The sequence below is a fragment of the Mauremys mutica genome, chromosome 1 (genome assembly GCF_020497125.1).
Source record: "Mauremys mutica isolate MM-2020 ecotype Southern chromosome 1, ASM2049712v1, whole genome shotgun sequence".
Taxonomy (NCBI): Eukaryota; Metazoa; Chordata; order Testudines; family Geoemydidae; genus Mauremys; species Mauremys mutica.
In genome coordinates, this window is record NC_059072.1 from 108,881,258 (window position 1) to 108,893,502 (window position 12,245).

The 12,245-nt window shown below is 41.6% G+C and overlaps 1 protein-coding gene across 5 annotated transcripts in view; it reads left to right on the top strand.

Moving 5' to 3' along the window:
• The window catches only part of AMN1 (antagonist of mitotic exit network 1 homolog), a 69,315-nt gene that overhangs the window by 13,774 nt on the left and 43,296 nt on the right, over window positions 1-12,245 (top strand). For 3 of the 5 annotated variants that reach the window (XM_045001287.1, XM_045001294.1, XM_045001289.1), the window contains exon 2: window positions 11,190-11,322. In XM_045001287.1, the coding sequence (XP_044857222.1) occupies window positions 11,190-11,322 (133 nt within the window). Of the gene's footprint in view, window positions 1-3,817; window positions 3,847-7,911; window positions 8,203-11,189; window positions 11,323-12,245 lie in introns of those variants that run through there. The other 2 variants (XM_045001288.1, XM_045001292.1) reach the window with 2 other exon arrangements.

Genomic DNA, 12,245 nt, shown 5'->3' on the forward strand with positions numbered 1-12,245 from the left:
AAACTTTTGCATGCATAAGGGCACTTTCATGGAACTTTGTGACTTGCTTTCCCCTGCCCTGAAGCGCACAGGCACCAAGATGAGAGCAGCCCTCGCAGTTGAGAAGTGAGTGGTGATAGCCCTCTGGAAGCTTGCAACGCCAGACAGCTACTGGTCAGTCGGGAATCAATTTGGAGTGGGCAAATCTACTGTGGGGGCTGCTGTGATCCCAGTAGCCAACGCGATCACTGAGCTGCTGCCATCAAGGGTAATGACTCTGGGAAATGTGCAGGTCATAGTGGATGGCTTTGCTGCAATGGGATTCCCTAACTGTGGTGGGGCGATACCTTGGGACCAGAGCACCAAGCCAGTGAGTACATAAACTGAAAGGGGTACTTTTCAGTGGTGCTGCAAGCACTGGTGGATCACAAGGGACGTCTCACCAACATCAGCGTGGGATGGCCGGGAAAGGTACATGACGCTCGCATCCTCAGGAACTCTGGTCTGCGTGAACGGCTGCAGCAAGGGACTTACTTTCCAGACCAGAAAATAACCACTGGGGATGTTGAAATGCCTATAGTTATCCTTGGGGACCCAGCCTACCCCTTGTTGTGGAAAAATTCACCCTCGCATCATTTTTGATCAGAGACTCAGCCTGAGGCCCGTTTATTGATTACACACCAACACGCTGGGGGCAGCAGTTATTGGAACTGCTCCCCCGAAGCAAAGCATACAGGAGCTTTTAAAGCTTGAAACCACAGACAAATTACACATACCTGAGTAATAATTACCTTATTTGGAATACATTGCAAAATCAGTACAGGTCAAGAGTTAGGGTCTTTTCGGTACTTTCCAGCACCCTTTTGCAACCTTGCCTTGTATGCATGTAATTGAGTTAGGGTCTCCTTGGTACTTTCCAGCATTCTGTCACCACCTTGCCTTTTATGGGGCGCAATTACACAATTGTCTTCTACCGGGTACAGTTACACAATGGGGGTAGTTACACAAATGGTATAGGGGAAATCATGAATTACATTTATTTTAGATAATTGCTTCATGCTCTAGGTTATTTTATTGCTTCATGCAAGCGGTTATTGTATTTTAAAAGCAGTAGACACATTGCAAATTGTTCTTGTTTCAGGGGCTTTCCACCGTCTTCCCTCTGCCCCTCCCCCCTCTGTGTCTTAACCCTTGACCGCCGTTGTCAGGTAGCACAACACTTAGCTTAGCTCAGGTTTTGGGCCTGCTAGCTGCAAGGCAGGCCTAGACCAAGCAAGTAGAAGCCTGGTATTAGGACCAGCTTAATTTTTCCTCCACACCCTTAATGCCATGGCTCATGAAGCCATACACAGGCACCCTGGATAGTAGTCAGGAGCTGTTCAACTATAGGCTGAGCAAGTGCAGAATGGTGGTAGAATGTGCATTTGGACATTTAAAGGGTCGCTGGCGCAGTTTACTGACTCGGTTAGACCTCAGCGAAACCAATATTCCTATCGTTATTACTGCTTGTTGTGTGCGCCACAGTATCTGTGAGAGTAAGGGGGAGACGTTTATGGCGGAGTGGGAGGTTGAGGCTAATCACCTGGCCGCTGATTATGCGCAGCCCGTCACCAGGGCGGTTAGAAGAGCACAGCAGGGCACGCTGCGCATGAGAGAAGCTTTGAAAGCCAGTTTCCTGACTGCCCAGGCTACAGTGTGAAAGTTCTGTTTGTTTCTCCTTGATGAAAACCTGCCCCCTTGGTTAACGCTACTTCCCTGTAAGCCAGGCCTGCACAACATATGGTCCCCGGGTCGCATGTGGCCCATGTGGGCTCACTGTGCGGCCCGCGGGGGGTGAGTAGGCAAGCGGTGGGGTGGGGCAAGCCAACGGCTGGCCGGCAGGTGAGCGGGGTGGTGAAGAGGCCAGTGGCAGGGGGGCAGGTGAGCTGGTGGTGGGGGAGGGGGGCTGAGGAGGCAAGCGGGTGGCGGGGGGTGAGGAGGCGAGCCAGGGGGGTGGAGGGATGACGAGGCAAGCAGACGGGCAGTGGCAAGGGGCCAGGTGAGCTGGCGGCGGGGGAGAGGGGGCTGAGGAGGCGAGCGGGCGGCGGGGGGTGAGGAGGCGAGCCGGGGAGGGGGGGCAATGACGAGCCGAGCGAGTGGGCAGTGGCGGTGAGGCTTTATACTTGGGAGGGTTGAGGAGGCGAGCGGCAAGTTGGTGGCTGGAGGGGGGCATCCATTTTCAGTATTTTAATTTTTGTTACTGTGTTGTACTTAAAGTACTGTACAGGATCTTTTCGGGGGAATAAGGCAAAACGCCACATTTATTAGTACTACATGTAATAATCAACACTATCATATGCATATGATATATATCACACTCATGCACTCACATACACACACACAAACACACTCCATCTTGCTGTTGTTACCAACGAATTGCTCCCCTTAACTTCACTGGCCAGGTGAGTTAGATGGGGGAGGTGTGGAGCTGGGCTTCTGCCAATCTGGATCGATGCTCCGATGTTGAAAAGACGAAACCCAGGGTTTTCTGCAAGACACCTCACTTTAATAGCAGCTTCCCTCTTATGCAAATCTCCCAGATTCAAAATCTGGGACTGGGTCCATTGGTACTTTTTGCTGCTTTTCTCTGCGCTGGGGGTTGTCTCAATGCTGCAAAGAGGGTGTTCCCAAGAGAAGGTGCTTGCTTCTAACCCCCCAGGCTGTCAGTATGTCTGCTCTTCTCTAGTCAGCCCACTTGACAAGTTTGATTGTCCTTGGTCTGGCTCCAGTCCCCTCTCCAAGAGTTGCAGCTGTCTGGAGGTGCCTGCCTTCCACGCCTTCCTCATTCACACCTCATTCATTCAACAGGGCAATTGATTACAAAGTGGGGGAAAGATCTTATTCTACTTCTAGCGAGAAGACATTTTTCTTTTACCTTAATTATACTACCTTAGGGGCCTGCTATAACATATTACCAAGGTTCAATACAAAGTCATATAAAAGTTATACAAAAATGCATAATGCAGAGATTTATCTACAACTGCATTGATTGCTGAGTGCAGTAATATAGTGACCCCTGGGTCTTTGAATGAGGCTTTATACTTTGGGGAAGGGCGAGGGGGTGAGCGGAGAGTCAGGGGCGAGCAAGTGGGCAAGTGGTGGGTGAGCAAAGAGGCGAGCAGTGAGCCAGCAGAAGGGGCGGGCATGGGGGTTTCTGGCAGGGGAGGGAGGAGGTGAAAGGAGGTGAGTGGTAAGTGGGGGACTGACTAGGAGGGACGCAGCAAGCCAGCGGGGGGCTAGGCGGTGAAGAGGGGTGTGATGGTGGGGCCGAGCTGGGAGGGGGTGGGTCCTACTTTACTGCTGTGATCTGGTCACCCTATGCATGCGGTTTCTTTCCCCCTCTACAGGCTTCCACACACCGTCAGTGCCTTGCTAGTGTGCCATGTGCTGTGAGATATCTCTTCTCTTTGTGTGTGACTGTGAGTGTTTCCCTTGTGTGTGAATTTATTCAACAAAATCTTGAGCTTCATAATGTATACCATGAGTGAAAAGAAAAAGAAAAATAGAATCAGAGCACAGAGTTTTCACCACTGAATGGACGAATAAATACTTACGTACTGTTTTCAAAGACAAAATACTGTGCCTCATGTGTCGTGAAACATTAGCCGTTCCGAAAGAATACAACCTTCAGTGGCACTTTGAAACTAAACATCCCAATCTCGCCAAATTGAACCCAAATGAAAAAATAAAGCAGCCAGTTTAGCGAAAAACCTTAGTGGAGAACAGCAAATTTTCAAGAAAGTGAGCACTGAGAATGATATGGTTACCCTAAACTAAACTGTCAAATTTCTAAGGAAATTGCTGCTGCTGGGAAATGTTTCACAGAAGGTGAGTTTTTAAAAAAGTGTATGTTGATTGCTGTATCTGAGTTATGTCCAGAAAAGAGGGGAATATTTGAAAATGTCAGTCTATCACGCATGACTGTACAGAGAAGAATAGCTGACATTTCTACCAATCTAAGTGATCAGTTAAAGCAGAGAGTCAGTGAATTCTGCTTTTGCTCCCTAGCTATGGATGAAAGCACTTATTTAAAAGACACCACCCAACTTCTTATTTTTATTAGAGGTATTGATAAAAACTTTGAAATTACTGAAGAACTTGCTGGCATGTGCTCCATGACAGGTCACACAACCGGAAAAGAAATCTCCAGTGAAGTGATAAAGTGCATGAATGATAAGTCGAGATTAGATTTCACAAACTTGGTGGCCATTTGTACCGATGGTGCTCCAGCTATGGGCGGAAAAAATGTTGGAGCAGTTACTCTTCTTGAAGAATTTATTGGGAGACAAATAACCAAACATCACTGCATTATACATCAGCAGGTTTTGTGTAGCAAAGTCTTAAAATTTGAGCATGTAATGTAAGTGGTAGTTTCCATTGTAAACTACATCCGTTCTAGAGGACTAAAACATAAGACATTTCCAGTCTTTCTTGAAAGGGTAGACGCCGAGTGCAATGACTTAATCTACCATACAGAAGTGAGGTGGTTGAGTCGAGGAAGAGTGCTCCAGCTTTTTGTTGCTTTGAAAGAGGAGGTAGCAAAATTCCTAGAACATGGGCCCATAAAATTCCCAGAGCTTGAAAATGAGTCCAAGAATCAAGATCTTTTTTTCTTTTGTGATATGACAGCACACCTGAATGATCTCAACATTCAACTTCAGGGGAAAAATCAACTTATATTTCAAATGTGTGCAGCAGTGAAAGCTTTCAAAATGAAATTGAAACTTTTCAGAAGTCAGCTGTCAAAAGATGAAATGTGTCACTTTCCCACTTGTGCACAGTGTATCCCTCAGCACAAACACCCCGAGTTAGGAGAAATATACGCAAAGCACATTAATCTTTTGATTGAAGAATTTGACAGAAGACTTACTTTGTCTAAAGAAGAAGACATCCAGTTGAAGTTGATTGAAGATCCCTTTTCTGTGGATCCAGAGGAAGTGCCACTAGATTTGCAGTTGGAAGTTATTGAACTTCAATGTTCGGCAGCTTACCGAAATAAGCACAGAGAAAGCAGCCTGCGCGACTTCTACAAAAGTCTCGATGATGAAAAATACAAGAATCTTATCGAAGTTGCACTGAAAATGTTCAGCATTTTTGGAAGCACTTACATATGTGAACAAACATTTTCCATCATGAACATGAATAAAATCAAGCAATGTTCTTCTCTGACTGACAACCATTTGGAAGACATTATGAAAATATCCACTTCAAATATGACCCCCGAATACGACAAGCTTGTTGCCGAAAAGAGATGTACTGTCCGGGAAAACAGTTTCTCCGCTTGCCTGTTGTGCGCTATCTTCAACCTCCTCCTCCTCATGTGATTCTGGGACTCCATGGTCACCTCTGCTGATGAGCTCTGCATGGTCACTTGTGCTGATCAGCTCGCCATGCTGGCCAAACAGGAAATAAAATTCAAAAGTTCACGGGGCTTTTCCTGTCTACCTGGCCAGTGCATCTGAGTTGAGAATGCTGTCCGGAGCGGTTACAATGGAGCACTCTGGGATAGCTCCCGGAGGCCAATACCGTCGAACTGTGTCCACACTACCCCCAAATTTGACCCGGTGATGTTGATTTTAGCGCTAATCCCCTCGTTGCGGAGGAGTACCGAAATCGATTTTAAGTCCCCTTTAAGTTGACAAAAATGGCTTCGTCGTGTGGACCGGTGCAGGGTTAAATTGCTCTAACACTGCTAAATTCGACCTAAACTTGTAGTGTAGACCAGGGCTTAGAAACAGTCAGCAGTATCTCCTGTCAGTGTAAACAAACTTGTTTGTCTTAGCAATTGGCAGAATCAGTAGGATTGAGTGGACTTGTAGGCGCTAAAGTTTTACACTGTTTTGTTTTTGAATGCAGTTATGCAACAAAAAAATCTACATTTTTAAGTTGCACTTTCACAATAAGGTAATAATTGGAGATATACCAATCTCCTAGAACTGGAAGGGACCTCGAAAGGTCATCGAGTCCAAAAGATTGCACTTCATTACTTGTTTGAGGTGAATTGAAAAATACTATTTGTTTATTTATCATTTTTACCGTACATATTTGTAACAAAAAATAAATATAAAGTGAGCACTGAGCACTTTGTATTCTGTGTTGTAATTGAAATCAATATTGAAAATGTAGAAAAACATCCAAAAATATTTAATACATTTTAATTGTTATTCTATTGTTGCGTGATTAATTTTTCGAGTTAATCGTGTGAGTTAACTGTGATTAATTGATAGCCCTATTGATTTGTAATACTTTGTCAGTGGATGTCAAATATTTTGATTTCATTAGTTACTACTGTATTATGTTGTAATGGCTGATGTTGCGTGTCTGAGTTAATGACTCAAGACTGTCGAAATAACAGGCTCAATTGGAATTTTTTAATCTAAAATTATCAATCAGAGATTAATACACCATTATACAGAAATAATAGAGTCACTGCTGTCAGACTAAGAGCTGGATGTGTGTCACCTGCTTCTGGAAGGGACTCTGTTTTCATTCCCCCAACTAAGTTTCCATACCAGTATCGTTATATAGGGGTTCCAACAAAGGAAACCTCATTGCCAAGAATATTCTTCCAGAAACATATGTTATGATGTTCTTTCTATACATTCTCAGTTTACCTGATTTGTGTGAAGGCATGATTATTTACAGCTGAGAGGACTAACAGTTCTTCGAGATAATCTCTCTCAGTGGGTCCTTGTTACCACACAGTCATTCTTCCTTATTGATTCCCCAACAGAAAACATCTGCTGTAACAATCATCCCTTATTAGTTTCCCAAGGCTATATATGCGCATAGTGTCTGGGCCTTAGAATTCAGACATACTCTTTGTTGAAGATAAAGATTCTAAAGAATAGTTAATATATAAATGAATCAAATATACAGAAAGAAAGAAAGAACTAATAAAGCATTAATATTTATTAACAGGTACTAACATTGGAGAACCAGGAACTCCTAATAATAGATCACCGCTCTTCTTCCTTCCCCATCCTCCCCCATATTCTTATGCTTCCACCTGTGACAAGTTTGTTCTTCAGATTCTTATCTATGAAACGGGGGTATTGACTTTGACTTCATGGGGCTTGGCTACACTTACAAATTTGCAGCGCTGCAGCAGGGTGTGAAAACACACCCTCTCCAGCGCTGCAAATTGCGGCGCTGCAAAGCGCCAGTGTAGTCAAAGCCCCAGCGCTGGGAGCACGGTTCCCAGCGCTGGGAGCACGGCTCCCAGCGCTGTCCGTTATTCCCCACAGGGAGGTGGAGTACGGATAGCGCTGGGAGAGCTTTCTCCCAGCGCTGGCGCTTTGACTACACTTAGTGCTTCAAAGCGCTGCTGCGGGAGCGCTGCCGCGGCAGCGCTTTGAAGTGTAAGTGTAGCCAAAGCTATGGTGTGCTGTCATTACTGAGTTGATCTGGTTGAAAATCTTTGTTGAAACAGTTTTGTTGCTGATTGGCCAGCAGCTAAACATTTTCTGGGAGCATGTTGATTTTGTCAGAATTGTAGACAGTAAATTAAGGGCTTTGATAGGGTTGAAACATTTAATTTTATCATTTCAACTTTTGGTAATTATAATAATCAAAATGGTAAAGTTGAAACAATGCTTTGATAAGATCAAAACAAATATTTCAAAATAGTTCATTAACAACTCTGAGATTTTGACTTTTTGGCTCAATTTGGCAATAAATGAAATTTCAAAATCTCAGAATTTCATGCAGGATGGAAATTCCATTTAAAAAAAATTTTTTATTTTTTTTTGGCCAGTTAGATTCATCCCTGGTTTACAGTGACACACTGGACCGGAGAGGAGTTGTGGTGATGCAAGTTGCTTACAACCTCTACTCCTCTACTGGGGTCTGCAGTCACCTGTTACATTCCAAGCATTGGGTGCTGCTAGCTCTGGAGGCGGGCATGGCCAAGATGTCCCAGAGACGTGCTAAATCTACACATGCCTAGACAGCCTCTGCTGAAGGGATTCCTAAAGGGCCTTGACTGCAATTTAAAATGGCCTCTGGGAAAGTTGGTGTGCAAATGCTGCCTGAACCGAACCAGGTGTGAAACACTCCCTGAGATGTAGGCCATGTGCTTGAAAGTCTCCCCCTCCATCTGCAAAATGAGGTTTTGTACAGTTTCATGTACAGTTGATCTGGAACAGCATCACTGAAATATTCCCTCTGGACACCATTCTAAAGGTATCTGGATAAGTATCATCTTCTTGTTTTCTCTATGTGAGGGGATTGTTTTAAGATAATTTTCCAGAAGATCCATCTCATTTTGAGACTCTTATCTTGCTGCATGTTTGAACTAAACTTGTCTTATTTAAAAGAGGGAGAAGTGATCCTGCCAAAATATAGGAGCATTCTGGGATTTAAAGCCTTCCTGGTTTAAGACACTATTGAATTTTGTGCACTTGTAGCGGAATTAAATACTCAAGTGTACATTTATTAATAAAGACGTGTTACACATTTTTGGATTTGATTGTTCTCTGGTCCTTCTATTCCAAGTAAGTATTTACTGGTGTGAATGTATGGGATTAATTTGCACAAGCACCATTATTCCTCATCCAGCACTATTTCATAGATGTTTCAAAAAGCAAAATATAAGTCTACTCTGATTAAGACATGGATCTGGAGCAAGGTAAATTCATAAGTATTTGAGAAACCATGAAATTTATAACAGTAAATCTCTCAAAACAGAAAGCTATTGTGAGACGTGGGTGGTGGGAAAGGTAGGGAGCGGTGAATTTACAACATAGAGAAAAGTGTCTCAAACAGGACATGTTGATATTGTTACTAGTACAAATATGCACTACAATGTGCTGCCTTCAGATTAAGAACAACCAGCTGCAAGGACAAACTGTTTCTTCAGGCATGAATAATAATTCTGAGACGTATGCATCATGAATAATGCCCCATTCGCACTTCTATCTAATGGAAAAGGACTATATCAAGAGCAACATCCATTATATTTTCAGGCCTCTAAGTGGGCATTGCAGAGTAGAAGTTTTTTTTTAAAAAAGCTGTAAAAAGATTCCTTTTAATGTTTTAAATTAGTGCTGTCAAGAGATTAAAAAAATTAATCACAATTGTGCGATTAAAAAAATTAATCCTGATTAATCATGTGATTAATCGCACTGTTGAACAATAATAGAATACAATTTATTTAAATATTTTGGATGTTTTCTACATTTTCAAATATATTGATTTCAATTATAACACAGAATACAAAGTGTACAGTGCTCACTTTATATTTATTTTGATTACAAATATTTGCACTATAAAAAACAAAAGAAATAGTATTTTTCAATTCAACTAATAGAAGTGCTGTAGTGCAATCTCTTTATCATGAAATTTAAACTTACAAGTGTAGAATTATGTGCAAAAAATATCTGCATTTAAAAATCAAACAATGCAAAACTTTAGAGCCTACAATTTTAGATTTCAGAGTAGCAGCCGTGTTAGTCTGTATCCGCAAAAAGAACAGGAGTACTTGTGGCACCTTAAAGACTAACAAATTTATTTTAGCATGAGCTTTCGTGAGCTGCAGCTCACTTCTTCGGATGCATACAATGGAACACACAGACAGGGGATATTTATACATACAGAGAACATGAAAAGGTGGAAGTATGCATACCAACAGGCAGAGTCTAATCAATTGAGATGAGCTATCCTTAGCAGGCTGCAGCTCACGAAAGCTCATGCTAAAATAAATTTGTTAGTCTTTAAGGTGCCACAAGTACTCCTGTTCTTTTTACAATTTTAGAGCCACTCAATCCTATTTCTTGTCCAGCCAATCGCTCAGACAAAAAAAAGTTTGTTTATATTTGCAGGAGATAATGCTGCCCACTTCTTGTGCACAATGTTACTTGAAAGTGAGAACAAGTGTTCTCATGGCACTGTTGTAGCCAGCGTTGCAAGATATTTACATGCCGGATGTGCTAAAGATTCATATGTCCCTTCATGCTTCAGTCACCATTCCAGAGGACATGCGTCCATGTTGATGACGGGTTCTGTTTGATAACAATCCAAAGTAGTGCAGACTGACGCATGTTCATTTTCATCATCTGAGTCAGATGCCATCAACAGAAGGCTGATTTTTTTTGGTGGTTCAGGTTCTGTAGTTTCCGCATCGAAGTGTTGCTCTTTTAAGACTTCTGAAAGCATGCTGCATACCTCATGCCTGTCAGATTTTGAAAGGCACGTCAGATTCTTAAGCCTTGGGTCGAATGCTGTAGCTTTCTTTTGAAATCACACATTGGTACCTTCTTTGCATTTTGTCAAATCTACAGTGATAGTGTTCTTACAATGAACATGTGCTGAGTCATCATCCAAGACTGCTATAACATGAAATGTGTGGCAGAATGCGAGTAAAACAGAGCAGGAGACATACAATTTTCCCCCAAGAGTTCAGTCACAACTGTAATTAACATATTATTTTTTTAATGAGCATCATCAGCATGGAAGCATGTCCTCTGGAATGGTGGTTGAAGCATGAAGGGGCATATGAATGTTTACTATATCTGGCACATAAATACCTTGCAATACTGGCTACAACAGTGCCATGCAAACTCCTGTTCTCACTTTCAGGTGACATTGTAAGTAAAATGTGGGCAGCCTTATCTCCCGTAAATGTAAACAAACGTGTTTGTCTTAGCGATTGGCTGAATGAGAAGTAGTACTGAGTAGACTTGTAGGCTATAAAGTTTTGTATGGTTTTGTTTTTGAGTGCGGTTATGTAACACAAACATTCTATATTTGTAAGTTGCACTTTCATGACAAAGAGATTGCACTACAGTACTTATGTGAGGTGAATTGAAAAATACTGTTTCTTTTATCATGTTTACAGTGCAAATATTTGTAATAAAAAATAATTGTATAAAGTGAGCACTGTACACTTTGTATTCTGTGTTGTAATTGAAATCAATATATTTGAAAATGTAGAAAAGCATCCAAAAATATTTAATAAATTTCAATTGGTATTCTATTGTTTAACAATGCGATTAAAACTGTGATTAATCACGATTAATGTTTTTAATAGTGATTCATTTTTTTAGTTAATTGCATGAGTTAACTGCAAGTAATCGACAGTCCTATTTTAAATTAATAATTGTATTTAATTCAGTGTAGTACCAGTACATTGTGCCTCTGTATGACTGAATTTTAACTTACATTTATTTCAGGTGTCTTCAGTGCTTGACAAAGAACATTTCCAGATATGCTGCAGATATTAAGCCTTTGCCTCCCAACATAAAAGATAAGCTGATAAAATTAATGAGTATGCAAGGGCGGATAACTGATTCAAACATCAGTGAGGTAAGAACCCATTCAAAATTCACTTCTGCCTGTCTCTCCACATTCATGCCAGTTTATTACACAGCATAATACAAAATAATGAGCTCAACTAAAATTATGTATGCAGTTCAAGAAGTGAGCCGAAAACCTCGTACTATGTAAACTTCCCCTCCTTCCTTCTTCCTAATGCTATCTCTTGCTATTTCATGTCATGCCATGCCTAGCCTTGATTGAAGGGATTGTGTCTTTTATCTGTCTGTAAAGCTCCATAAATGCCTACAACCTTGTATAAAAATCAAGATGATGAATATGGACACAAGTCAATGAAAAAGTTTTCTAGTTGACTTGTATGTCATTCTGTTTTGGATCAGTTTAATCTGGGGGAATCCTGTTGTTCAGTGTACACACTTGAATATAAGATCCTGTGCAATTTATGAAGCAATTCAGAAACAGTAGCACTTTGCCTTTCATGTTGCTATCAGTTTCTAATTAAGTTGTCTAACTTACATAAATAAGTGTGTAACATGCACATTAATCGCCGTTGCAAACTCAGTGGCCTAATAGCCAAGCAGCATTTTTTTTAAACCTTTTTGCAGAATATCCCTAGCAGGAATAGTGGTTTGTGTCTGTTTCCTGAGGCTGCTGCACAGAATGCTTCCTTTACAATACAGCAGGATCAGCAGATTGACTCTAAGTGCTGGACCACACTGCTGTTTCTTCTGGTAGCAATGGGAAAGCACTATGACAGGAGCAATTGCCAAAATGGGCTTCTACCAGCTGATATTTAAATAATGTAAAGTTCTCAAGGAAATCTGAGATTCTTCTAATCTTAGGTGGGCTTTAGGTCTTTGATTTAGGATAAAATTCCATTAAATCCTGATTTTCTTTGAAATATGATGGTGAGGTGAGGGCTATGAGCTCAGTGATTCAAAATTCTCTCATCC